Here is a 27,468-nt window from a genome sequence, read left to right on the forward strand (position 1 = left end):
TTTCATTTCTAATTCTATTGATTTGAGTCTTCTACCTTCTTTTCTTGATGAGTCTGGCTAATGGTTTATCAATTTTGATTATCTTCTCAAAGAAGCAGCTTTTAATTTTATTGATCTTTCCTATTGTTTCCTTCATTTCTTTTTCATTTATTTCTGGTCTGGTCTTTATGATTTCTTTCCTCCTGCTAACTTTGGGGTTTTTTTGTTCTTTTTTCTCTAATTGCTTTAGGTGTAAGTTTAGGTTGTTTATTTGAGATTCTTCTTGTTTCTTGAGGTAGGATTGTATTGCTATAAACTTCCCTCTTAGAACTGCTTTTGCTGCATCCCATAGGTTTTGGGTCATCGTATTTTCAATGTCATTTGTTTCTAGGTATTTTTTGATTTCCTCTTTGATTTCTGCAGTGATCACTTCGTTATTAAGTAGTGTATTGTTTAGCCTCCATGTGTTTGTATTTTTTACCGTTTTTTTCCTTTAATTGATATCTAGTCTCATAGCGTTGTGGTTGGAAAAGATACTTGATACGACTTGTCTTTCTGGTGGGCTGGACAGCATTCGATGGTGTGTTTTGCGGTGTCTGTGACCTTATTATGATTTTAGGAAGTCTCTCCGCTAATGAGTGGGGTTGTGTTCCTGTCTTGCTAGTTTTTTTGCATAGCGTGTCCAGCACTGTAGCTTGCTGGTCGTTAAGTGGAGCTGGGTCTTAGTGTTGAGATGGAGATCTCTGGGTGAGCTTTCGCCGTTTGATATTACGTGGAGCTGGGAGGTCTCTGGTGGACCAATGTCTTGAACTTGGCTCTCCCACCTCAGAGGCACAGGTCTGACACCCAGCGAGAGCACCAAGACCCTGTCAGCCACATGGCTCAGAAGAAAAGGGAGGAAGGAACGGAGGAAGGAAAGTTATTAAAATAAAAAATAAAAAATTTATTAAAAATTTAAAAAAAGAAAGAAAGAAAGAAGAGAGCAACCAAACCAAAAAACAAATCCACCAATGATAGCAAGCGCTAAAAACTATTCAAAAAACAAACAAACAAACAAAAAAAGGAGAGACAGAATCCTAGGACAAATGGCAAAAGCAAAGCTATACAGACTAAATCACACAAAGAATCATACACATACACACTCACAAAAAGAGAAAAAGGAAATATATATATATATATATCTGTATATTAAAAAAAAGGAAGAGAGCAACCAAATCAGTAAACAAATCTACCAATAATAATAAACTCTAAATACTAAGCTAAGATAAACATAAAACCAGAAACAAATTAGATGCAGAAAGCAAACCCCAAGACTACAGTTTCTCCCAAAGTCCACCGCCTTGATTTTGGGATGATTCATTGTCTGTTCATGTATTCCACAGATGCAGGGTACATCAAGTTGATTGTGGAGATTTACTCCGCTGCTCCTGAGGCTGCTGGGAGAGATTTCCCTTTCTCTTCTTTGTTCGCACAGCTCCTTGGGTTCAGCTTTGGATTTGGCCCCGCCTCTGCGTGTAGGTCACCTGAGGGCGTCTGTTCTTCGCTCAGACAGGACGGGGTTAAAGGAGCAGCTGATAAGGGGGCTCTGGCTCACTCAGGCCCGGGGGAGGGAAGGGTACAGAATGTGGGGTGAGGCTGCGGCAGCAGAGGTCAATGTGACATTGCAACAGCCTGAGGTGTGTGTTCTCCCGGGGAAGTTGTCCCTGGATCATGGGACCCTGGCAGTGGCGGGCTGCACAGGCTCCTGGGAGGGGAGGTGTGGATAGTGACCTGTGCTTGCACACAGGTTTCTTGGTGGCTGCAGCAGCAGCCTTAGAGTCTCATGCCCGTCTCTGGGCTCCGTGCTGATAGCCGCGGCAAGCACCTGTCTCTGGAGCTCATTTAGGTGGTGTTCTGAATCCCCTCTCCTCGTGCACCCCGAAACAATGGTCTCTTAACTGTTAGGCAGGTCCAGACTTTTTCTGGGCTCCCTCTGGCTAGCTGTGGCGCACTAGACCCCTTCAAGCTGTGTTCACGCAGCCAACCCCAGTCCTCTCCCTGGGATCTGACCTCCGAAGCCCGAGCCTCAGCTCCCTGCCCCCACCTGTCCTGGCGGGTGAGCAGACAAGCCTCTCGGGCTGGTGAGTGCTGGTCGGCACCGATCTTCTATGCGGGAATCTCTCCGCTTTGCCCTCTGCACTCCTGTTGCTGCGCTCTTCTCAGTGGCTCTGAAGCTTCCCCCCTGCCTCCCCCCCATCTCCGCCAGTGAAGGGGCTTCCTAGTGTGTGGAAATTTTTCCTCCTTCACAGCTCCCTCCTCCTGGTGCAGGTCCCATCCCTATTCTTTTGTCTCTGTTTTTTCTTTTCTCTTTTCCCCTACCCAGGTACGTGGGGAGTTTCTTGCCTTTTGGGAAGTCTGAGGTCTTCTGCCAGCATTCAGTAGGTGTTCTGTAGGAGTTGTTCCACATGTAGATGTATTTCTGGTGTATTTGTGGGGAGGAAGGTGATCTCCATGTCTTACTCCTCCACCATCTTGAAGGTCTCTCCCTCTCTCTTTTCTAAGATGGGATAAAATTTTATATACAATGAAACTTTGTAAACTGAAGCTTTTTGAAATAGTAACTGGTAAGGTTTCCAAGATAGAGAAGACATTTTTTAATGTGAGGTAACTGGCGGTTTCTGAAGAACAGGGAATATATCTGAAGTGGGACATAACTTGTTTCATCTGAGATAAAAGTTTAGCCAATGCACAAGCACAATGTCTATTTTTCTGAGAAAAAGAATTCTGTTTTTAAACTTCCCTACTAGTCTACACTTGCTTACCATTTGGGAACCAGTGCCTGGCATATGACAGCTGCTTTGTAAATATTTGTTGAGTAGAAGGAAAGTAATTGCACCTGTTCTTGAATCCATGTCTGAGTTTCAACACTGAATCCCCCTCCCAATTTGACTTCAGTGATGCAATGCCACCGGCAGTTTTATCATGAAATAAAATGTAAGACATGTAATAATGTCATTTTTTCTGCACGTCATTTTTTTTCTGCATGATACAGAGCTGTTATTACTTTAAATGACTTTCAAAGCCGTTTTTCTTCCCAATATTGTTGAAGCGAGTTAAACAGCACTTGTTCAGAATGCACAGTGATTAGTTTTCAGGTTCCAAGATCATTCTTTGGGCTGAAAACCTGCAAGCTGACTTAGCTTAGAGACTTTTGTGCTGGTAACATGCAACAGATTACTGTGTTCCCTCTAAGTAATTCCGTATAAAACGATAAATTAGGGACTTCCCTGGTGGTCCAGTGGGTAAGACTCCACATTCCCAATGCAGGGGGCCCAGGTTAGATCCCTGGTTGGGGAACTGGATCCCACATGCATGTCGCAACTAAGAGTTCACATGCTCGCATGCCGCACCTAAGAAGTCCGCATGCCGCAACTAAAAAGATCCCACAAAATAAAACGGGATCCCACGTGCTGCAACTAAGACCCAGTGCAGCCAAAATAAATTAAAAACAAAACAAAACAAAAAAAACCCTTAAAAAATAAAATAAAGTGATAAATTAACTAATATAACTGGTCATTGTATTTCATCTTTCTCAAAACTTTATAGTTTGGGAGCTCCAGTGACCTCACCTAATGCCAGTCTCCATACTTTTATTATAATTATATTTTTCTGTGAAAAAAATCACTCCTGGTCTAGTGATTTGTATATAGCAAGTGCTCATTAATTTTTTTGAAAAGGAAATGAATAAAACGTATAGCAGGTGTAAATTCAGGAGACACTGATCAGACACATGCGAAACACACCTTTCCTTTAACCTGTCAATTGATCTCATCCTGCTCTCACCCCCTCTTCCCAGGGATGGCAGAATAATACACTTGATCCTACCATTTAAAAGTAATTTCTTCTCATTTTAAACAGTCATTTAAAGTGAACCCATTAGTCTTTCTGTGTTTCTCTCCTTGCTCTGGGAGGTGCAGGGCAAATTTACAAGGCCTCACGGCAGAGCGGGAGAGGTGTTTCAGCCTCTCTCTGTCCTGTGAGTCCTCCTTGGATTGACTGAATGTTGTTTGGCCACTTGGTCTCTGGGCATCTGGGATGGTGGCCCCCAGTGTCCTGCAGTTTGCCTGTGGCATTGAGGTCTCTGCACTCCTCCCCCACTGCTGCTTCCTGACCCCAGGCATTTGCCACCATTCAGACCACTCAGTATTTCTAAATGAATGAATGAGCATCTCAGGGTTAACATCACCTCTTCTCTCTCCTTCCAAACCTATCTTTTCCACCTTGTTCCTGTTCCATCATAAATCACCTAGATGGTAAGTGGGGGGAGAGGAAGGTGGTGGTGGGGAGTATGAGGGTGGGGAGGGGAGAGGAAGGTCACTATTATAGTGGAGAGGTCACCATAATTCTAATAAAGTGATTTTTAATCTAGTAGAATATTAAGTGTCATTTTGTTGTTATTTATTCCTTCTATTAGAAAGATGATATGACCATATCATAAACAAGTTGGAACAGAAAAAAGAAGACAGTAATTTCACTATGCTAACCCAATTTCTATTAATATGTTGGTGGTATATATTTCTTCTGTTATATCCACCATTCATAATAATTTAAATTGTAAAACACCATTTTTTAAATATTTAGTATTTCTTCTATCAGAGGATAATACTTAAAAGCAAATGTAAGTATTCCATCAACTAATATTTACTGAGTCCCAAATATATGTGAATCATGTGTTAGGTACCATGGAGACACAAAAGTTAAATCAGACACACTTCCTACCCACCATAAACTTACAACCTAGAAGGAGAAGTAAGGCTTTTACATAAATATGTAAAAGGTAGCAAGTAATAAAGCCGTAATAGAGATAGAGACAAACTGCTTTGGGGAATCCACTTCTGTAATATCCCTTTAAAACACGTGGGAATCACATGCCAACATGTTAACCCATTTATTATGTAAGTAATAAATGCCAAGGCATTTTAATGGTTTCATCATATGGCATCTTACAATTGTCATTAATAGTAATATTTTCTACTAGATTTTTTCCTACTCAACATCAATTTTCTAGGTATTAGAAATTTTATTTATTCATTAAACAGTCATATGACATCATCTGCAAGATTTCCTGACTCACGTTGGAATGCTCTGTTCCTTTTAGATGCCATTTTCTGAGTTTATATTCATTACACTTCTCTTTGGATAATTTAACGTGGTGTAGTTGATGCAAAAAATATTAAGAAATCCCTAAGTTGTAGTACACGGTAAAACTGCATACGAATGGTTTTGTATACGGCATATAAACCAAAATGGTGTTCTGTCGGAAAATGCGCTAACCAAGGTAGTTCTATTCCTCCCAAATGCTAAAGCAACTCAGTGACTGTAAAATCTATATCTTTTCAAATCATGACCTTTTCTTCTCCTATGAAAGTGTGTGAGGGTCTCTGCAGTTTTCAAACCAAACATCATTGTCATCATTTTATGTGGTCCTAAATTTTACCAAATATGTTTGATCTTGGACTAAAGAAATATGTCATCTTGTTTACCACTTTTTATGCCGAATGATAAAGCTGCTGGTATGTAGCTCATAAATATTTTATTAGGTTTTATATATGCGTTAAGCTAGCGAGATGCCTTATTTTCATGAATTTATTACAATAATTTAAGTAGTCGTAATAATAAAAATTTGCATGTAAATAATTCTTTTCTCCTGGGAACTCTGAGTGCTTTTGCACATCAATTAATGCCGGATGGCAGCACCATTATTCCCAACTTTATTTTATTTTTCCATCTTTATAATGCATTGCTTCAGGTTTTTGTTTCTAGCCAATGTCAATTACTGGGCTGGCTATTGTTGGCCTCCAAAACCAGCCTTTTTTGAGGATTAATTACATAACAGAAAGATACTTCCCAGTAGAAACTCTATGATGGAAAGTTTTGCTTTCATCAGATACAGATTAAAAGTCATTCCCCTGGCTTCACTTTCAATAAAAATCTTGTCTATACATTCAGACTACATGTTATTAAGAATTGCCAAAAGTTATTTTTCTATTATTAACAACTTCTCCTTTCTAATCACTAAATTAATTATTCATAAAAGGAGTTACTTATACACTAAAAAAACCCAGTACCTTTTAAAAGCGTCCTCCTCAGGGTTGCAGCATTTCTCTTCTCTGGAAGTAGAGGTGCTTAACGTGGGATTCATAAGACAGGCTTCAAGGGTCTGTGAATTTCTAGAAATTCCCAAAAGGGGAAGAACAAAACAAAAGAGAAGTCTTTACAGTAGTTGGTGCCAAACTTTTGAACCTGCTCTTCCTGGGGGATCTGCCTGGGCCTGGGATCCATTTTTGTTTTAAGAATCCAACCTGGGCCCGGCCTTGAGGCTTCTTTGGGAAATGACTGTGAATTGGAGCTACTTCTCTGATCCTCTTTTCACACTTTTAAAAAAAAATCATGATTCTGTTATACTTAGTTACTTATAATAAATTCCTTCTTTTGGAAATTACTTGCTGAAAGATTAGGAAATCCTATTAAATGCTTCATATATGGCCTTTGTTATTTTAATATTTAAAACAAATAATTCACAAATGCAACTCTTCCATTTTAGAAGCAAAGTTATGTAAGGAAGAATAAACAGGGAGTATCAGGGTTCTAGTTTCTGACGATAGTCACTGTGTGCACATTGCCAGACAGTGAATTACTGTAACTTAGTTCTGTCAAGTGCTCAGTTTCTAGAATCTATACTATTGCATATTTTATGAATTTGTTTTTGAAGCCAATATCTCATTTCTGGCTACTCCAGGGAAATCCCAAACCACTGGATATTTTAGCATGAGCCAAAGTCTTGCAATCTACAAATTTTGTTTGAAATCTCTGTCTTATGTATGCTATGTTCTAGCTATTTAAAACAGGCAAATACATAGAAGATGAAACTACATCTTTACTTCATGTGTTTCTAGAATACTTCAACTATTTCATCAGATTAGGGAATTTTGATGATGGGAATTCGAATAACTTTTATTGATTGTGTACCATGTGCAGAGCACTGTAAGGAGGGTAAAAAGATGTACAATTAAGCTACCGAAAGCTGGATGCCAGACACTTTTTATTTTTTATTTATTTATTTATTTATTTATTTATTTTTTGTGGTACGCGGGCTTCTCACTGTTGTGGCCTCTCCCGTTGCGGAGCACAGGCTCCGGACGTGCAGGCTCAGCCGCTCCGCGGCATGTGGGATCTTCCCGAACCGGGGCACGAACCCGTGTCCCCTGCATCGGCAGGCGGATTCTCAACCACTGCGCCACCAGGGAAGCCCCCAGACACTTTTTAAAACATAGTTTCTAAAGGTCAAAATATTCCTTTCAACTAAGAATTATTTTCACAGTTTTACAGACAAGCACTTGAGGCTCAGAAAAGTTTAATCAATGATTTGAATTCACCCAGTTTACTAAAGGTAAAACTACGGTTCAAATCCAGCTGATGATTCCAAATCCCCAACTCTTTCAACTACCTTTATAATTCACTGTCTTCTTAAAGTACTGGGTCACTTTTTTTGTTAGGTTTTGTTAGTTAGGTTTTGTTTCTTTTAAGGGTTGAACCTTTTGGGTAAAAGCTCATTGTTCAACGAATCAAAGATAATCCAACTTTTTAGGGAGCTCCTCCCTGAATTTAGTATTAGAAATATTTAGACATTGTTTTAACCATTTTTTAGACTGTGGGCCTTTGGGATGCAACAACAATAATATGAAAGATTATACCCCTTTGCTTTATTTCCTGTTTTTAATTTAGCCAAGATATAAAACACCTGTTCAACGCATAACCAGTTCTTTTGAACAAATTCACCGAGTCAGTCTGAAAAACAAAAAATACAGCTATTAGAAAGGCTAAGATAAAAAAAACAAACAAAAAGCTGATCATACCAAATGCTAGCAAGAATGCAGAGGAACAGGAATTCTCACTCATTGCTGGTGGGAACGGAAAATGGTACAGCCACTTTGGAAGACAGTTCGGCAGCTTCTTACAAAGATGACACAGCTTTACCATACAATCTAGCAATTGCACTCCCTGGTATTTATTTACCCAAATGAGTTGAAAACATGTCCACACAAAAACCTGCCCACAAAGGTTTATAGCAGCTTTATTAATAATTGTCAAAACTAGAAGAAACCGAGATGTTTGTAAAATGGTGAATGGATAAACATACTGTGGTACAATACATTCATACTATGGAATATTATTCAGTGATTTAAAAATGAGCTATCAAGACACAAAAAGACACAGAGAAACCTTAAATGCAAATTGCTTAGTGAAAGAAGCCAGTCTGAAAGGTCAGTATTCTATATGATGCTAACTATATGACATTCTGGAAAAGGCAAAACTATGGAGACAGTAAAAAAAAAAAATCAGTGGTTACCAGAGGTTAGGGAAGTGAGGGAGGAAAGGGATGAATCAGAGCACAGGGGATTTGGGGGCAGTGAAACTATTAGGTATGATACTGTAACGGTGGGTACATGCCATTACTTAAAACAAAAACAAAACAAAACAAAACTCTGGGGGCTTCCCTGGTGGCGCAGTGGTTGCGCGTCTGCCTGCCGATGCAGGGGAACCGGGTTCGCGCCCCGGTCTGGGAGGATCCCACGTGCCGCGGAGCTTGCTGGGCCCGTGAGCCATGGCCGCTGGGCCTGCGCTCCGGAGCCTGTGCTCCGTCCGCAACGGGAGAGGCCGCAGCAGAGGGAGGCCCGCATACCACAAAAAAAAAAAAACAAAAAAAACAAAACTCTGTTTCCTCTACTCTTCATACACCAAATGTGTGTGGGGTTTTCCCATACCAACCAATTCTCCAACTCCCCAGACACCAAATGGGTGTCCCACAACTCAATTCTGATACTAACTACCCAGAGTTAGTGTAGACCTCGCAGGTTAAGGTCTCAGTGACAGAAGACCGCCCCTCCACACTTCTAATGCCAATCATAAGTAATGGGCCCCCAAGTTCTCCCTTCAGTCCAACTTGCCTATAGATCAGGGTTCCCACAACTCTGTCCTCTGCTTTGAAAATCTGCTATAACAACTCACAGAACTCAGGGAAACACGTTTACCAGTGTATTATAAAGGTTATAATAAAGGATACATATAAACAGCCAGGTGAAGAGGTATACAGGGCAAGGTCCAGAAGCTTCCTAGGAGCAGAAGCTTCTGTCCCTGTGGAGTTGGGGTGTGCCATCCTCCAAGCACGTGGATATATTCACCAACCTGGAAGCTTTCCAAACCCCTTAGTTTACGGATTTTTTGAGAGGCCTCATCTCATCGGCATGGTTGATTATTAACTCAATCTCCAGCCTCTTTCCCCTCCCCAGAGAATGGAGGGTTGGGGATGAAAGCTTCAAGCTTCTAGTCGTGGCTTGGTCTTTCTGGTGACCAGACCCCATCCTGAAGCTATCCAGGAGCCCACACAGGGTCGTCTCCTTAGAACAAAACACACTCCTATCACCCAGGAATTTCCAAGGGATTTAGGAAGCTCTCTGTAAGACTCTCTTATCACCCCCATCACTCAGGAAGTTATGAAGATTTTAAGAGCCCTGTGTCAGGAATTGGGGATCAAAGACTAAATATTAGAACAAAAGATGCTCCTCGCACCCCAGTCACTCGAGAAATTGCTACAAGGGTTTTAGGAACTCTGGGTCAGGAACGGGAGAAGAGACCAAGAATTTTATTTATTAAGTCACAGGTGGACACACAACAAATACATTTGGCAAAACCCATTGGACTGTACAACACAAAGATGAACCCTAATGTAGACCCTTGTTAATAATAATGTAACAATACGGGTTCTTCAATTGTGACAAATGTATCACACTAATGCAAGATGTTAATAATTGGGGAAACTGAGCAGGGGAGAAAGAGGCTCTCTAGGAGCTTTCTCTACTATCTGCTCAATCATCTGTGAACGTAAAGCTGCTCTAACAAAACCAAAACCAAGCCTATTAATTATTTTTAAAAAGGAAAAGAAATTTAAAAACAGTCAGTGAGGCTCGTTGTCAAACTGGTCAATGAAAAAGTTAATGTAACATTTAACAAGATGAGCTTAGGTACAGAAAGAATCTAATCAAATCATTGTATAAGAGTTGATCAAAACTGTCTGCCATGAGACCATACCAGAAGCAGCTATGGCCTCTGTGCAGTTCGGAGTAACATTTGAAAGAAAGTCTACAATGATGTAAACCATGGGCAGACAGAGATAAGGAAGGTAATGGGACATACTTTTAAAACCAGTGACTCCCTCAGGTCATGTTTTATTTTCACAAATTTGTTCTATATGAACTTTGAAATCTTATCAAGGTTTTGTCCAAATGATAAAAGCAGACTAGGATGCCCATAGAGAAATAAAGGTAGAAATAATTGTTTATGTCAATCTAAGCTGTACTAGCTAGAGCTTTTGCAGAGGAGACAGGCTGCCCTATGTTCTGTTATTTAAGCCTTGTACCCTTTTCATTCTACACTTCTATGCAAGTTACCTCCTTGCATCATATTCATTTTCAAATAGCCTTGAGTCTTTCAATCTGATCTTTCCATGCCCAGCAGGAGGAGACCAGGGAGCCTAGGGCGCTCCCAAACCCAAGTTTCTGTGTCTAGAATTTTTATTTTGAATTTTATAGAGCTGATATTCATATATCAATGATAAGAAATTCAAACATAAAATTATGCTTTTAATCCTTAGACGGGTTACAGTGAGGGGGCACGGATTTAGTTCAGTCTCCTCTTTCTGTGGAACACAAACTCCGAGCAAACACACTATCCAAGGCCAGCACTCAAGTCTTATGATATCGAATCTAGTATTCTTTTCATAAAAGTATGCAATCTTGATATGATCTAAACGCCTTACAGCATCTGATCCTGTTAGGTAAGGAGTATGTCCAGTAAAAACTGACTCTGTAACTGGAGTCTGGTATCCCAGTCTGCAAAAGCCAGAACCTGGGCTCTATTATTTTAGTAAACATGTGTTTAAATTTTTATAAAAGTAACATATAATCATCATAGAAAATTTCACAGAAGAAGATGCCGGAGGAGGCATAGAAGTTGGAAGATGAAGAGGGAGAGAGGAGAAACGGGAGAGAAGAAAGGAGGGAGAGAGAGAGGGAGGGGAAAAAGGAGGAAGAAAAGAAAAATCACAACTTCAGCACTCTGGAGTAAGGAATGTAAGCATTTTACTGCTTAACATCACCGATGGTTTGTAATGTTCTCCACATTCTTGTAACCTGCCTTTTTCTACTTAACATCTTTTTACGGGAGGCAGTGTAGGCAGTGATAGAAGGTGGCAGAAACTGTACAGGTAGTGGACAGGAGCATAAGCTGTAGAGCTAGACTGTTTGGTTCACATCCTGGCTCAGATTCTCGCTAGCTGTGTGACCCTGAGCAGGCTATTCGACCTCGCTGTTACCTCAGTTTCCCGTCTACAAAATGGGGATAATAATAGTAACTACTTCTATCATGAGGATTCAATGGCTTAATATATTTAACCACTTATAACAGTGCCTGGCACAAAGGGGATAATAAGGGATGGCTTATTATAATTTTTTCAGTAAAGAACCAGATAGTAAATATTTTAGGCTCTGCAGGGTCATATAGTTTCTATCACAACTCCGTAATGCTGCCTTTATGGAGACTGAATATGAATTTCATATAATTTTCATGTCATGAAATACTACTCTTCTTTTGATGATTTCAACCATTTAAAAAATGTAGGCCTTCCCTGGTGGCGCAGTGGTTGAGAATCCGCCTGCCGATGCAGGGGACGCTGGTTCGTGCCCCGGTCCGGGAGGATCCCACGTGCCGCGGAGCGTGAGCTGTGCAAAAATCAGTAGTAGGCTGGGCCTCTGGGCCAGAGTTTGCTGACCTCTGTTCTGTATAATTAGCAGACATTATTACGTCTCTAATATCTTTCTATAAATTATTTTTAATGGCTGCTTAGAACAAGATTATTTGGATGTCGTATAATTTACTTAGTCCCCTATGATTACAAATTATTTCCAGTGTTCATTACTACAAGCCATTCTCCAATAAATATCCATGCAAAATCTTTGTGCACATTTACTATTAAACCTACACCTTAAAATGTATGTAGTGGCAGCTACCAAAATGGCTGGCAGAGCATCTAAAAAGAAACAGACTCTGAAGAAGTAGCCTTGAAAATAAATCTTGGATAGATATAGCAAATTTCAAACATGTTAGAGAAGGAGCTCTATAAGTAGAATATATACTCATACACATAGAACTTACTTGGTACCATTCTAAGCCTTCTATGTATATTAAATCATTTAGTCCGCAAAACAATCCTATGAGAAACAGGTGCAGTCATCATCACCATCATCACCCCCAAGGTACAATAGAGGAAACTGAGGCACAGAAAAGCCAAGTAACTTCCCCAAGGTCACACAGCTGGCTGGTGGCAAAGGCAGGATTCAAACCTGGTCTCTGCAGCACTATGGCCCACATTCCTGAAGAAGATGCTGCACTGCTTCTGCAACTGGAGAGGCCTGGCGAGTGTGCACACCCAGGTCCTCACTTTATAAAGTACCTGTGGTCTTTGGCTCATGTTTGGCACGCATGAAAGACCTCACACTCTAATAACTGGCACAAATTTTATCCGTCAATGAGACACTTGGGTGGAAACTGTGAATGCCCACCTAACCTTCCTCTTTTGTCCTCCAACTCCTTCCCCATACCAACTCTTCATTAAATTGCCCTGCACTTCTTACCCAAAAGAGTTGTGCTCTATAAACAGTAAAGACTGACTGGAGCGTACTTTCATATCTCGTTTTTCCAGTCAGGGTCCCAAATCTGCCAAATTCAAGTGGCAACCTCCGGGTGGAGCTTCGCCTAGAGTGGAGGGCCAGGGACCGCCAGGGAAATGCAAATTACGGATAAGTACCTTCTTCCATGGAAACAAAACCGCGGCTCGTGTCGAAGGTCTCTCCCGCGTGGCCCCCGCAGCAGCAGGGCGGGCTTGCTCTGGCCCCTCGCCGGGTCCCCGAGGGCGCAGTCTCGCGTCGGTGTGCACCAAACCGCCAGCCTCCGCCGCCAGGCTCAGACGCCGAGTTGCGCTCTCTCCCGGTCCTTCCGGCTTGTGCTGAGATGCGGGCGACCGTCCCAGAAAGGAGTTATGCGAGTGGGTCGTTCGACTTTGTGGGGAAATGATTCTAGTTTTCATTTCTCCTTCTGATTTCTCTCCCTCCGGGGACCCGACTGCTCGAGTTATCCCCATGAGGCTGAGCAGCCAAGGCCGCTGGCCCCAAGTTGTTGCCCGCCCCCCACTCGTGCCCAAACTAGGCCAGAACCGAGAAGTAGAAGGAAACCAGGAAAGAAAGAAGCGGGTGCTTCAAACGGGACCACGCTTGTGCAGACGCGGCGGCGGACTTGCAGGAGCGGGGCGGGGAGTCCTGGCCGAGGCCCGGGACTCCGCCCGCCGGGGGGCGCCGGGACGCTGGGCGCGTGCGCTGTGCGGCCCCAGCCCCGGCCGCAGCTGCAGTGATGCCTATTTTAGTCAAAGCCGCTGCGGGCGCGGGGACCCGGCACACGCCGAGCAGCCTCCCGACCTGCCGATCGGCCGAGGATTTCGCGTCGGGCTCCCGTCGAGCCTTCGCGTCCGTGTCGCCTGCGCCCCACCGCTGCCGCCCCAAACTTTGGTCAGCACCGCCAGGGCTCCGCGCCAGGGACGAGCCAGGTAAGGAGCGGGAGGCGCAGCTGCCGCGGGCTCCCACAACGCGCCCGGCTATTTGCAGCCTCGAGCTCCCGTGGCTAAATCGGGAAGCGAAAGTTGGATCCCTGCTCAACTGGGAGCAACTTTGCCCTCCCGGGCGGCGGCTGCCTGTTCTCGGTTCCCCGGCCGCCGGGAACCCCGCCCTCTCCTCGCTGGCCACGCCCTCGCGGGGGTCCCTGTCCTTGGAAGCCGCCCTTCACCCCGTGTCTGGGCGTCGCGGTCACAGACCCTCGGATGTCAACTGCCGCCACTCGGGTCTGGCAGCGCCAGCGTCCTCAGGCGCTTGGGCCCCATCGGGTGCCGGTTCCCGCGCTCTGCTGCCCGCAAGCCCTAGGTGAGCTCGGCCTCTACCCTCCCCGAGAGGCTCCCAAGGCTCCGGCCCCGCGAACCCACTACGGCTCCTCCTCGCCCACTGTAGGGCCTCCGGGTCCCACGCGGAGGCAGCGCGCAGCCGGGCTTAGCGGGTCGCGCGCTCTGGCCTGGCGCTGCGAATGCGAGGTGGGTCAGGGCGCTCACTGCACACCCGTCGTGGCCCGAGAGCCTCGGATCAAGACCAGTTGACACAGACCTTCCCTCTTTAAGGAGCGAGGTGAGCTGGGCGCCTGGGGAGAGCAGATGGCTGGGGAAACCGAGATCCACCCGCGCCCTCGTTTCCGAGGCTTTGGGAAACGTGTTGTTGGCCAGATAAGTCTCAGAAACTGCTGGCTTTGGAGCAAGAATAAGTACGGAAAGACTCTTAGCAACATAGTGCCCGTGTCATTCCGAAGATAAACGAAGGTTCAGTTAGAATCACGGAATGAATTGCGCTAGTCTATGAGCACGACTTTTGCTCACTGCTGTTATCTTCTTCATTTGTGTAGTTTGGTGAAGGGTTAATGTTAGTTTCACCATTTAGCTATTTAGCCCTGCACACACCTACCTGAAAAGCAATAGATAAACAGGACTTAACTAGAACAGGTAATTTAAGAAATCAGACTCAGAGGAAAAAGAAAATTTCTCTTGATTTAGCCAAAATTAACCAGAACGTTTACCAATTTACCAGTCTAACCTTCCTCGTTAGACTCATTCATTCTCTGTATAAGGATAGTTCAGTGCAAGCCGCATAAATCTATTAAGTAGTGGTCAAAGGAAGCTGAAACCTTTGGCAAGAGGTTTCCATATTTATTGGCAAGATCCGATCCATATTTATTGACAGTAGGTTACTGGCATTTCAAAATAGACATATAGATAAGTATACCTAGATAAATAATAGACATATAAACATACAAATAAAATAAATTATGTATAATATATAATGTTAATTACTATACAATATATATTGAATATAGAAAATTAAATAAATATATGGACTATACATATATTTTTAACAAGGTGTGGTGCATCAAAATATGTTGTAGGATTATCTCACCTTTTAAAAATTCTTATTACCGTGTCCTTGGTTCTTGGGTTAGTAGATCATAGTTTTCCTATCATTTCTCTTGACCAGAAATTGGTACTTCTAGTGCCATTTGGAGAAATTTTTAAAGCCTGAAATTGAATTACAGTGAATTAGTTGGCAGTACAGGTGTAATCAGGTGGATGTGAGGGGGAATATGTATTACTTAACTGACTATATAAATATCTATTAGAGCCACAGGCTATTAAAACTTGAAGGGGTTTCAAAGACCATCTAGTCCAGTTGTCTCAATTCCCAGGAAGAAGCCAACCCAAGGAGCAGAAGTGATTTTCCCTGGCTTATGTGGCTCCCTGGCGCTTGTAGTATAGATCCTGACTCTCCCAAGCCTCAGGCAGGCTTGGCGCTCCCCAATCTTTACTACTGAGGTTTGGGGAGACAGAAAAGTAATTTCTAAAAATGTCTGCCATTTTTGTGTACCTTCCATATGGCTTTCACCTCTGGCATTCTCTACAGAGGCAAGGCCTTGGATATACTTAGGTGAATATGACTTTGTCCCTGTCTCATAGAGAACATACGTTAGTTAGGGGAACAAATGGGACAATGGGAATGAAAACACATTTTAAAGTGCAGTAGAAATGGCAGTTATTTTTAGCTTATGTAATACTAATGCATAAGCTGATACTGACATCATGAGTGATAGAGGACATTTAATATCATTTTCCCTCCTGAAAAACGTATGAGATTAATTCTGATTTGGTTCTTGAAAGCAAACTTTGTATAAGTTGAGTTATTAAAATAATGATTCCTCCCCCCATCATAATAGGTTTGTATTTTTATTGAGCCAAACATTTGGAAGGTAGAGGATTAAGAGGTACAACCTATTTTGTATGAAATAAGCTACAAGTATATATTGTACAACACAGGGAATACAGCCAATATTTTATAATAACTATAAATGGAGTGTAACCTTTAAAAATTGTGAATCACCATATCATACACCTGTAACTTGTATAATATTGTACATCACCTGTACTTCAATTTAAAAAAATTTGGAAAGTAGTTGAATTTTAATGATTTTCCTTTTTGTAGCAAATCAATATCTAAGTCAACTATTTCTCATATGTATGAACTGTTCTAGAATTATGGGAAGAGATCTTTAATTGACTTGATCATTTCATTCACAGTTTGTAAATTTAGGCATGTATAGTTTTCTATCATCTTAAGAGATGTGGAATTCTTTCACATTTATTTATTAACATCCTTTCAAAATGCCTAACCTGATACCAATTGATTCTACCACCTAAAACCTTCATTTTAGTGTGATGGATGAAAAGAAAAAAAATGGAAAAGTATGGCTTATTGTTTGACCTTATTTGGAAAGAAAATCATATCTCTAAATTAAATTTAAACATATTGTGGGTCCCCATTGGGAATTCTTTGCCCGAAACAGAACAATTCACATATTCTGTAAATCTACATAGTTTTTTGCCAGGGACCAATTTGTATAATTAACAATAGAAAGAGTTTTTTAAGTACCAGAGAGGACAGGTCATATAGTAAGGAAATAGTGCCATTTTGTGTTAAGGTTTATGTAAGCATGTGTAAAATGTATATTCCTTGAAATGTATTTGCTACAGATTCTAATATTAAATAGTTAAATGTATACTCATGACCCCTCTTCCATATAAGGAACCTGGAAGTTTACTATTTTTCAATTTGTGAGATGCTACTAACTAGAATTTTTATGGGAAAGTAAATCTTTAGACAGTTAAAGGAGTAAATGTTAACACTCTCTCTGTACATATAAATGATTATAGTAATATATTTATTATGTCATATATGATAATTTAGAATATATATATGTATGCTCTAGTGATTTAACAACAGTATGAAATTAAAGCCTTCCAAATATCCTAAGCCTTCAAATAGTAAATAGTAAGGTGTTAATTTTTTGAAGGTTTTAAAAAAATCGGTTTTTCTAGTTATTTTTCCTGTGTGTGGATTCAGTGTCACTAGTGAGAGTATGATAGAAAGCTATACTGAATAACTGTAATAACTATGGTTTATGAACATTGGTGATTGTCTTTTAGACTAGTTAATCCCCTCATTTCTCTCTCCCCCTCCAAGTATGTTTAGATACAAACATATAGATATACGGAGTGATATATATATATCTCAGAGAATAATTGTGCACTATGCTAAGTATTTTATATATTTCATTTCCTCATAAAGTCAATGAAGTATTATCGTCATTTAACAGATAAGGAAATAGATACATTTAATATGTGACAGAGCTGGGATTTGAACCTAGGTCTGTCTGATTCATAACCTCCAGAGAAGTCTATTTACCAACATTTAGTTCACAGAAATAATTTTGGTATAACACCCACAGGGGTGATAAGATACAGCTGTCATTTTTTTGATTGTCCTTTTGTTTATTTGTTTTTATAGGAGTTTTCAAGATGAATTATACTAAGTCCAGCCCATTGGCAGAATCAACTGCAATTGGTTTTACACCTGAGTTAGAAACTATCCTACCTGTGCCTTCCAATGAGACCACTTGTGAAAACTGGAAAGAGATACATCATCTAGTTTTTCATGTAGCAAATATTTTTTTTGCAATTGGGTTGGTTATTCCAACTACTCTTCACCTTCATATGATACTTCTTAGGGGGATGTTAGCTATAGGTAAGATACCTAACTGAGATTTTATGTAACTTTTCTATAACTTGCATCAGATGGACTTTGTATTGGGGGTTTCACAGGATTTACATACTTGTTAACTGCACAACTGGGTCAATAAACTTTCTATACCTCAGTTTCCCCACGTGTCAAATAAGGGTGAAAATACCACCTCCTGGGGTTGTAAGAATTCAGTGAGTGTGTGTGAGATACTTGACTTACAATAGTGCCTGGCACATTGTAAGTACCCTTTAGTTTTAACTATCATTATTTGAATAGGCATTTACTTGCTGCAGCAAGTAAAGCAACACTGAGAACAAAAACAGTTACCCAGACAAAAGAGTTCAAGTAAAATTTGTGGGGGGGGGTGCTCTGTTAACCCTGATGAAGCACGTTAAATTAATCCACATCAAAATACTAAAACAATCGAATTTACTATTTTAGCCAGTGATCCTTGACAGATTACTCTCTGTGTGATTATGTCCCTGGTGATTCATTTATTCAGGTGCATTTTTGAGCACCTGTAATATGTCAGACAGAAATTGACAAATGCAGTCCCCATCCTTGAGAAAGACACTCTTTTCGGGGCTGGAGAGAAACAGACGGGCAGTCACATACGACAGATCAGATGCTGTGATGCAGGTGTGTACCCAGTGCCAGGGAGAAATGGACAGCATGATGGGCTCAGCAGAAAGGCAGACCAGGGTCCACTGAAGAGACAACTTTGGAGCTGGTTTTGGGAAGATGAGCAGGATTTCTCTGAGTGTGAGTGTGTATGGTATCCAGGTAAAAGGCACAGAGGAGAGGGAGATTCAGCATGTTGAGGGAGAACAAAGAGTAGCTCATTGTGCCTGAAATATATGACAGATGACAAGGAAGGGTCAAAGAAGGTGGTAGAAGTGTAGCTAGAAGGTAGCTTGTAGGACTTGTGTGGCTGTTACCTCTGAGTCAGGTAGGGATTACAGCAGGAGGCGCAGAGTATTGAGTGACAAAATAAAACCACACCCTGTAAAAAAGCAAAAGCTAATTATGACTTTTAAGACAGAGTTTTGGAGGTGGAACAGACCAAGGGAGATCACCTAGTCCAACACTTTATAAACGAAGAAACTGAGGCCTTGGAGAAGTTAAATGACTCATCCAAAATTAAGACTAGGAAAAAGTGGTCAAAGCAGGACTATAATTCAGGTCCTCCAGCTTCCCAGTCAGTCCTTCCATTATGTTACCCTGTCTCCTTTAAGTAATAAGATTTTACATGTCTTCAATATTTGCTATGCAATATTACCTAAAGAACCTTAAAATTTTTGTATTTTGGGCTATTATTCAGGTGCCCCAAATCATTCTGATGAAATTTTAAAATTGCAAATGAATAACTTTTTTAAATGGGAGATTTAGTTTTTATGTGCATATGTGCCGTTGATATGTTTGTGTTGATAATTGATATTGATAATTTTATTTTAAATTTAAAATGTATATTGATTCTCCCATCATAAAACTGATCAAAAGAAACTGCAAATTTGCACAAACCTTTTAGAAAACAGTTCTTTAGTGTCATCAAAACCTATAAAGTTATTCCCTTGGCTCACTGTCAGGTGATCCACCCTAAGCAAGCAGTCACGAGAACAGATACATTTTTATGTATAAAGCTGTTTTTGCTACTTATCAAAAATTACAGCCAAAACATTTCACCCGTCTACCAGTAGGGAGATAGTTAAATAAATTATGGTTTAATTAATTACAGTCATTAAAAACTATGTATTCGAAGAGTTTTAATGAAATGGGAAACTCACTGCAATAAGTAAAAGAATAGGTTTTAAGTTGTGAATTCATTAGGTTTGCCATCAGGTAAAAATACATAAAGACTGTGAGGAAGTATTAAATATCAATAGTGGTTGTCTTTAAGTAGTAGAATTATGAAGTTGTTTTTCCTCCTTTAAAAAATGGTTTTTATACTTTACAAGTTTTCTGCAACAAAGTGTGTTTTGGTTTTGTTTGTTTTGGTAATCAACTTAATGTGATATTTGTCTTAGGTATTTCTAAGATGTGTTTGGTTTATTTTATACATGGAGGATGACAAATGTATTAAGCTACATGCTGACGCTACTCTAGACACCTAACATGCCCACTTCATTATTCAACAGGATGTACCCTTTACATCGTCTGGGCCACTCTCTACCGATGTGCCTTGGATATCATGATCTGGAACTCGGTGTTCCTGGGGGTCAACATTTTGCATCTTTCATATCTTTTGTACAAGAAAAGACCGGTAATTACTAACAATTAATTAATAAAGAAGAGACTTTAAAGCTTTTGCTTTTCAAGTACTTTGTTCAGACCTGACAATGAGCATCTAACATATTTAGGCCCTTTAATATCATTTTTCTGAAGATGAGACTTTCTATGAAAGTCTTTCTAAGACTTTCACTTTCTTTCTGAAAGTGAAATATTTGAGCACCACGAAATTTGTTCTACCAACGAGTTTTTAAAACGTCTTTAATCATTAGGGCAATTTAGACATGAGATAACATGACAGTATTCTCTCTTTTTAGTCATCTAACTTCATTATTTATTTTGCCTATTGATATTCAAATGTCGCTTTGGAAAATCTTTGCCTTGTTATAAAATTAAGTGCTCAGAGACAACTTCCATGAACTTGCTAATGATTTACAAATAGCGTATGCTATTTTAAAAAATGTAATAGCTGTTTTTTTTCTTATGTCCAAAATACTCATTTAAGGAAATCACCATTTTTGGTGAACTGTTATGAAAACACTAGTATTTAACTTTTTCTTTTCCACTCCTTGTTGTATTTCCTTGGTCATACCAAGAACAAACAGATGTAAACAGAATAGGAAAATAGCATGGCTCCTAGAAATCACTCCACAGCTGTTTGTTGACTGTCCAAAGCACATACAAATATTCAATAAAGTAAAAGATAACATGCTTGCTCTAATCTTATGTTCAAGGCCAGACATGCACATAGAAAACTATTAGAAAACAAGATAATTCATAGGAAATTATAATTTCGATGATACAGGTGATATATGTAATAGGCATTCCACTAGACTGTCATCTCCTCAAACATTGTAACACAGTCTGTTTTGCTTACTGTATTAGTCAGTTTTCACTACATTATGCTGTGTAACAAACAATCTGATAGTCTCAGTGCCTTATAACAGCAACAGGTTTTTTTCCTTACCAACCTAATATATGGACTGTGGCAGCTGTGATTCTGTTCCATGTGTCTTCTTCATTTCAGGGTCTCTGCTGAAGCAGCAGGTTCTATTTGGACATGCATTCTCATGGCAGAGAGAAAAATATAAGAGAACAAAAGAAACACCCAATGTTTCTTAAAACTTCTGCTCCCATTTCACTGGCCAAAGCAAATGACATGACCAAGCCTGATGATGTGGGAGTAGGATAGGATAAGAGGATATATGATCCTCTTACGGGAGTGGAAGCAGCAAATAGCTGGAAACAGTAATATCATCTACCACACTTACTGTTGTATTCCCGGTTCCTGCCAAGCATGGTTAGCACTTAATTGGTGCTCAAGAAAACATTTGATAAGTGGATGCTTTCAAAGAGAAGAATTAAGAGGGCTTCATGAAGGAATTGGGACTTGAGCTAAGACTTGCAGGATGAGCAGATTATGAATATGAGTCAATTTTTCAGTTCATATGTTCATTGCTGTGCCACATTGGCTAGTGTGCATGCTGGAAGTGAGACAGATTTGTGAATAAATTATTTTAAACACTCATTATGAGAGCTGTGTGGAGTGGAGAAGGTAGATGATAGTAATGATAAGGATTTCAGCTTCTGAATATCAGAACTTACTAGAACCCCAAGTTCTGAACATAAGATTCAGAAGTTGCTGATGTGATGGTAGCACCAGGTAAGTAAATCACTTAGTATCTGTGCTTTTGTTCCTTCTCTGACAATAAACCTACCTTTTTGAAAAATATAAATGCTAGTACTTCGTTAAAATGAAACAGCAGGATAAGTGAGGGCATTGCAAAGGCTGCAGTGACATCTGAGCAGCCCTGCTCATCTGCATCTGTAAGCTTCATGGTGTGGCTACCGTAGATTTCATTGAGATGGATGATCATTTGAACCCCAAAGTTCATTCACATGCTGTACAGATTTCCCAGACTAATGCTGGGTGCAAAGATGGGGCTTGACCCGGTCCTTGAATAGTCTGACAGCAGAGATGATTGAGCCATTTTGCTTTCCCTCCCTCTAGCATCCAGCCTTACTGGCCAGTGGGTTCTCTATTCTACCGAGATTATGGTAGCTCAGGATGAGACTACTACATGGAAACTTTTTTACTCTTCACTTTGCTTCAGAATAAATGAGAAGCAACAATTGCAGCTGTGGATGTTTGCTTTCCTATATTAACTCATTAGATAATAATTATATATAGAAAAAATATTTAATGTACGTATCCTCATAAATTTGTTTCCAAGTTGATTCCTAATTTATGTACTTATTTTCTTGCTGTAATATTTCAAAGTTAGTGTAATTTCCTTCTGTGAAACAAAAGTATTCTAAAAATGAAAAGGTTTTACGTTGCTTATAGGAAATGCTAAGATTGGCAAGGCAAATGTTGTGACAGCGTTCGAAACCTCCACGGTTGCTTGGTAGCGCATAGAAAGAGATGTAATCAATAGTGCAGATCTTCACCATATGCTCTCAGAGTTCAGTTTAACTGCAAAAGTGCCCTTTTAGCGTCTAAACTTACATCACCACTTACTCTTCTGTGTCATGTTCCATTGACCAACACACAGAAGGGTGATGGCATCCATTGCAGATTTGTTTATTCTCAAAATCCCTATTTAGACCACAGAAGCCAATGTTTTGGTGTTGCTGCGTTAGTGTGGCATCTGGTCACTGCTGCCTTTCAGGTAAAAATCGAAAAGGAACTCAAGAGCATCTACCAGCGATTGTTTGAACCACTCCGGGTGCCTCCAGATTTGTTCAAAAGATTAACTGGACAGTTTTGCATGATCCAAACATTGAAAAAGGGCGAGACCTATGCTGCAGAGGATATAACCTCAGTTGACGACCGTCTGAGTATTCTCCTGAAGGGAAAGTAAGTGCTCTGTGGAAATCGAAATGCTTCATTTGCCTGGAATCCTCTCCTGGCTTCTGGGTAGGAAATGAATGCAAGGAAATGTTGCCAACTAATGAAGGAAGTGATCACAGAGCTGGTTGGTGGTGAATTTTCATCAGACAACTGCATTTTAGAATATTACAGAGCAACATGGTAAAATTATGTAGAATTTATTGCTGTGAATCTTGTTGATGTCAGGGTTTTCATTTGTGAAGTTTTCAACTTTTTTGGAAGTTTTATTTAAATTTAATGAGGCAGAATTGTAATAGGTTTAAATTGGGTGTTAAAATTTAAGGAGCTTATGTGTGTTTCAGAGGTGACTTGCTTAATTTTTTGAACATCAGAAATACAACTTCTAGGAATATCAGTCTCCTGGGGAGACAGCCAGTGTCTGTTCCCTCTCAAAAGTGTCCCAGTTTGAGTAATTAATTATATGGTCACTCCAGCTGTAACAGCAATGATAACCATTGGAAGGCACATGTCTTCTTCAATACGGACACTTTTTTTCCCTTGTTGGTGGTGAAATTTATTTTGAAGTTAATACTTGTGCCTCAGGAAGGGCTTTTTAATTATGTCAGTCACCTGGGGGGGGGTCTTTAAAATTTTACAAAATACAAACCCATAAGATTATGGAGATTTTAAGGCTTGTCATATTATGTGTGGATCATTATGCATTTATTAACACTAATTTCTATTATCAGAATGAAGGTCTCCTATCGAGGACATTTTCTGCATAATATTTACCCCTGTGCCTTTATAGATTCTCCTGAATTTAGATCAACCCAGATGCACAAAGGTGAAAAATTCCAGGTATGTTTTGGCATGATTTTTAAGAAGATTGAAACTAGTTAATGTCTCATTCAAAATCCAAAGGATATGGATAGGAAAGTGGCCATGATTTACTGAAAAAAGAGATTACCATACGGAATATATAATATGACCCCATTTTTGTAAAACTTAAAGTAGTGTGTATATGTACACAGGAAGAGGTCTAGAAAGACCTATCCTGATTTAGCCACTGTGTTAACACTGTTATTTCTGGGTTGTGAGTTTGATTGCTTTTTTGTTTTCTTCCTTTTTGCTTATTTGAATTTTTATAATTTTTCCATAGAGAACATCTAATGCTCTTGTTATGAGAAAAAAGGAAAATGTCAATTATAGAAAATCAGTGTTCTTAAAACGTGTAATTAGTTACTTTTATTGGGGAAAAACAGAAAACTGACTTTGCCCTAGAGAACCTACTTTGTTAATCCTTATGAAAAAAAACTGTAACCACTTTACTCTTTTAAATTTAATGAATATGTTTAACGGCAAAGAATGAAGTTCTTCACAATTACAATAATTTGAACATGACTACTTAGCCTGATTCTTTTTGTATCCTAAAAAAAAAGCTCTATTACGTGACACTTTGTTCTGATTCTTTCTGTGAGTGTCCAGCTCTCCTATTTTATTCCCCTCATTATTGTTAGGAGAGTAACCAAGAAAATGGGTGAGAGTTTCCTTTAGTCTCAGCCTCTAGATAAACAGAAGTAAGGAAATATCCTGAGAACAGGTTTTCTTATGAGCCAGAGGGTAAATGTATTTAGGTGGGAAATGGAATAGAAGGGGATGCTATCACCTGAGGGAGGAAAAAATCAGTGTTTCTTGATGACAGAATCTTATCTCTGAGTCTCATTCTGAAATGCCACACAATTTGGGATGCCACATGGAGATAAAAGGGCACATTCACAGACACTACTTAAGTTTATTTACAATGGTGTCAGGCCTGCTCTGCTCCTACCCTGCCTCAGTAACTGGCCTGAGTAACCACACACCTGGTTAAAGTTATGTGCATTTACTAGAAGGTCTCATATAAATTTACCACCTGGCTGCAGTGCTGGCTGCAAGCTCACTGAGCTTAAGATAGAGGAGAAAGCAGATGCTGTACCCTGTCTCCCCTCATTTACACTCTCCCTTGCGTTTTCAAGGGTCAGCTCTGCACTGAGATTTATTCTTATAGGATCTTTAATCACCACCATCTACAAACTGGCAAAGGGCCATTTCTTTTCTCTCTTCCTCTTTCCTCTGACCACCTTACAATTTCTTCTTCCAAAGCCCAACATTTATCTGCTGCATCCAACCCTGAAGAGACTGGAATTTGGGGAAAAGGTGGGAACTGAACCTCCTCTGTTTCCAGAAGCACATAGCCCCTGGGATATAACATGTACTGTCTTTTCCACCGGACTTCAAATTATGTTATAGTTATAATTAAATTAACAACAAGAAAGACATTTCTGCCACTGGTCACAGTTCTCTTTCTTCTTGGGGACTAGGGATTGGGATTCAGTAGTTGAGAAATGTTCCTCATGTTTCTAAAAACGTGACCAAACTCGAGGTACCCTAGCTGAGTGAAGGCTATTTATTCAGCCTTTCTGAAGACTAGTCAGCTTTTCACGGCATAGAGTCTGGTGTGGCATTTCCTGATGGGTCAATGGGTAAAACCTACCCTGGCATCATCGAGACTGTGTCCTGTACAGTTGGAGCAGATTCCCATCAGAGTAAGCCCTCGGGAAAGATTCTGTTTTGATTGTTTACCAAATGTTCCTACTGGCAGATACCCAACAGTAAAAATAGCTGTGGCACATCTGTGTAGGAGTATATGGCCTCTTCCTGAAGCGAGTTCACAGTGAAAACTGGCAGGTGCTCGCAGGCCCAACTTTTCGCTATCTGTGCCGGTGGCATTTACACCTGAGAGTCAATGGCCAGACATCTCCGTCCACATGCCTTTTTACCTGCTAATCTCATTTTTCTCTAACTCTGAACAGTTACAAGTGTTCTGACAAGGAGCTGCTTCCTTTGCATTTTTCTTTCTTTAAATTCATTCTTTGGTAGGGGTGCTACTGAATTCTACCGTAGGGTGAAAGGAGGAAAGGAAGCAAGTAGACTCGATGACTGTCCCTTGAGATTGCACAGTGAATATTGCTCAGGAATGTGCGGTAATTATGATGACCAGCAGAGTGACAGAGCTGAGACAACGACTCTAAACTTCCAGCTGCCCCCTAGGTGCTGTGTTAGTACTTACAGACCCAAGCTGCTGCTTAGAACTGTTGGAGAATCTTGAGTATCATTATCACAAAAGGTAGTTTTTTGTGTTCGGTTTCTTCTTTGTACAGTTGTTTCATATCCAGCGAGCTTTGCCATTTCCACTTTTCTTTTGGATTTTATCTCCCGCTGTTGCCTTCCCATAGTCCATAGCACATCCTGCACAGTGAAGCTTGAAAATTAAACCTTTATTGACTTTAAGGGAAGAAGAATGTCTTGGAGGCAGATGTCCAAGCTCTGGTGAAATAAATGAACAATGAGTTATAACTGGCTTTTAAATAAAACCTTACCTTAGTGTTAGGTAAATCTTTGGGTTAAGTTGCAAAGCAATCTAATCTGCCAGTCTTGACTCTGCTGTGTTTTAGTGCAGATGAAAACTCAGTAAGAATTAGCTGAACAGACCACTTCCAGGACATTTTCATGTTCCTGGTGTGTGAAACCTTGTGCAGTACACAAAGAAAATAATAAATTCTCCCCTGAGGACAGTCAGCCAGTCATAGTGTCAGACTGCCATTCCCATTCCAGCACATTCGGCAGTTCCCTCCGATGCTCTTGTTCTTGATAAGGTCTTTTCATTACGTGAGGGTGTAGGATTGGTTTGGGACTAAGCCAGTGCCTTGAGGTAATCACAGCAAACCTGGTTACAAACGCTTAGTCTAATTCCCTACCTGAGAGAAATTCTTTTGTGTCTTCCATTACCGTGTTTGATTTTATTTCTTCTGTGAAATTCTTCACAAGAACTCAAGCATGGCACTGCTGAGGTACCCTAATAACCTAAGAAGCAAATGTATTTCATGGAAGCTTTAAAAATTCCTAGATTGCATCATAAAAATTCCTCATTAAAGATATGTTTCACTTGACTGTTGTGACAGGAAATCATTAAGTAAATCTGTCTATTTGACAGTAATGAAGCATTAGCTAGCCACTGAAATGACCTCAGTCGATATGCTAACTACCTGCTTCCAACTAAATGCCTGCTCTTAGGGACTTGTAAGACTCATACATACTGTAGGTATAGCTTACTATTTGAATATTGTTACTACATTTAAATTGAATAATAATTTTAACAGGTTTAAAATCGTTTTCCACCATCAATAAGAAATGGTTGCCTAGTCGCATGTAAATCAGTGAAGTCAGAACACACACTCTGACCATACACAAAAATAAACTCAAAATGGCTTAAAGACTTAAACATGAGACATGACACCATAAGACTCTTAGAAGAAATCATAGGCAAAACATTCTCCGACATAAATTGTACCAATGTTTTCTTAGGTCAGTCTCCCAAGGCAATAGAAATAAAAATAAAAATAAACAAATGGGACCTAATCAAACTTACAAGCTTTGGCACAGCAAAGGAAACCATAAACAGACTGAAAAGACAACCTACAGAATGGGAGAAAATATTTGCAAACGATGCAACCGACAAGGGCTTAATTTCCAAAACATACAAACAGCTCATACAACTCAACAACAACAAAAAAACCCAGT

The 27,468-nt window shown here is 40.2% G+C and overlaps 1 protein-coding gene and 1 long non-coding RNA gene across 2 annotated transcripts in view; one reads left to right on the top strand and one right to left on the bottom strand.

Moving 5' to 3' along the window:
* Positions 1-18: 18 nt before the first annotated feature.
* LOC129391340 (uncharacterized) lies at positions 19-13,329 on the bottom strand. The gene is made up of 3 exons (XR_003681521.2): positions 12,881-13,329; positions 6,087-6,188; positions 19-2,515 (listed from the first exon to the last, which is right to left on the bottom strand). It is a non-coding gene; the product is annotated as an uncharacterized lncRNA (long non-coding RNA).
* A 125-nt stretch (positions 13,330-13,454) lies between these two features.
* Positions 13,455-27,468, top strand: part of POPDC1 (popeye domain cAMP effector 1) — a 51,178-nt gene continuing 37,164 nt past the window's right edge. The window contains exons 1-5 of the mRNA XM_024115574.3: positions 13,455-13,672; positions 17,556-17,792; positions 19,925-20,049; positions 22,688-22,875; positions 23,598-23,706. Coding sequence (XP_023971342.1) covers positions 13,480-13,672; positions 17,556-17,792; positions 19,925-20,049; positions 22,688-22,875; positions 23,598-23,706 — 852 coding nt within the window. The 5' untranslated portion in view covers positions 13,455-13,479. The remainder of the gene's footprint in view (positions 13,673-17,555; positions 17,793-19,924; positions 20,050-22,687; positions 22,876-23,597; positions 23,707-27,468) is intronic.

This window comes from Physeter macrocephalus, chromosome 10, assembly GCF_002837175.3.
Source record: "Physeter macrocephalus isolate SW-GA chromosome 10, ASM283717v5, whole genome shotgun sequence".
In the NCBI taxonomy this organism is placed as follows: domain Eukaryota; kingdom Metazoa; phylum Chordata; class Mammalia; order Artiodactyla; family Physeteridae; genus Physeter; species Physeter macrocephalus.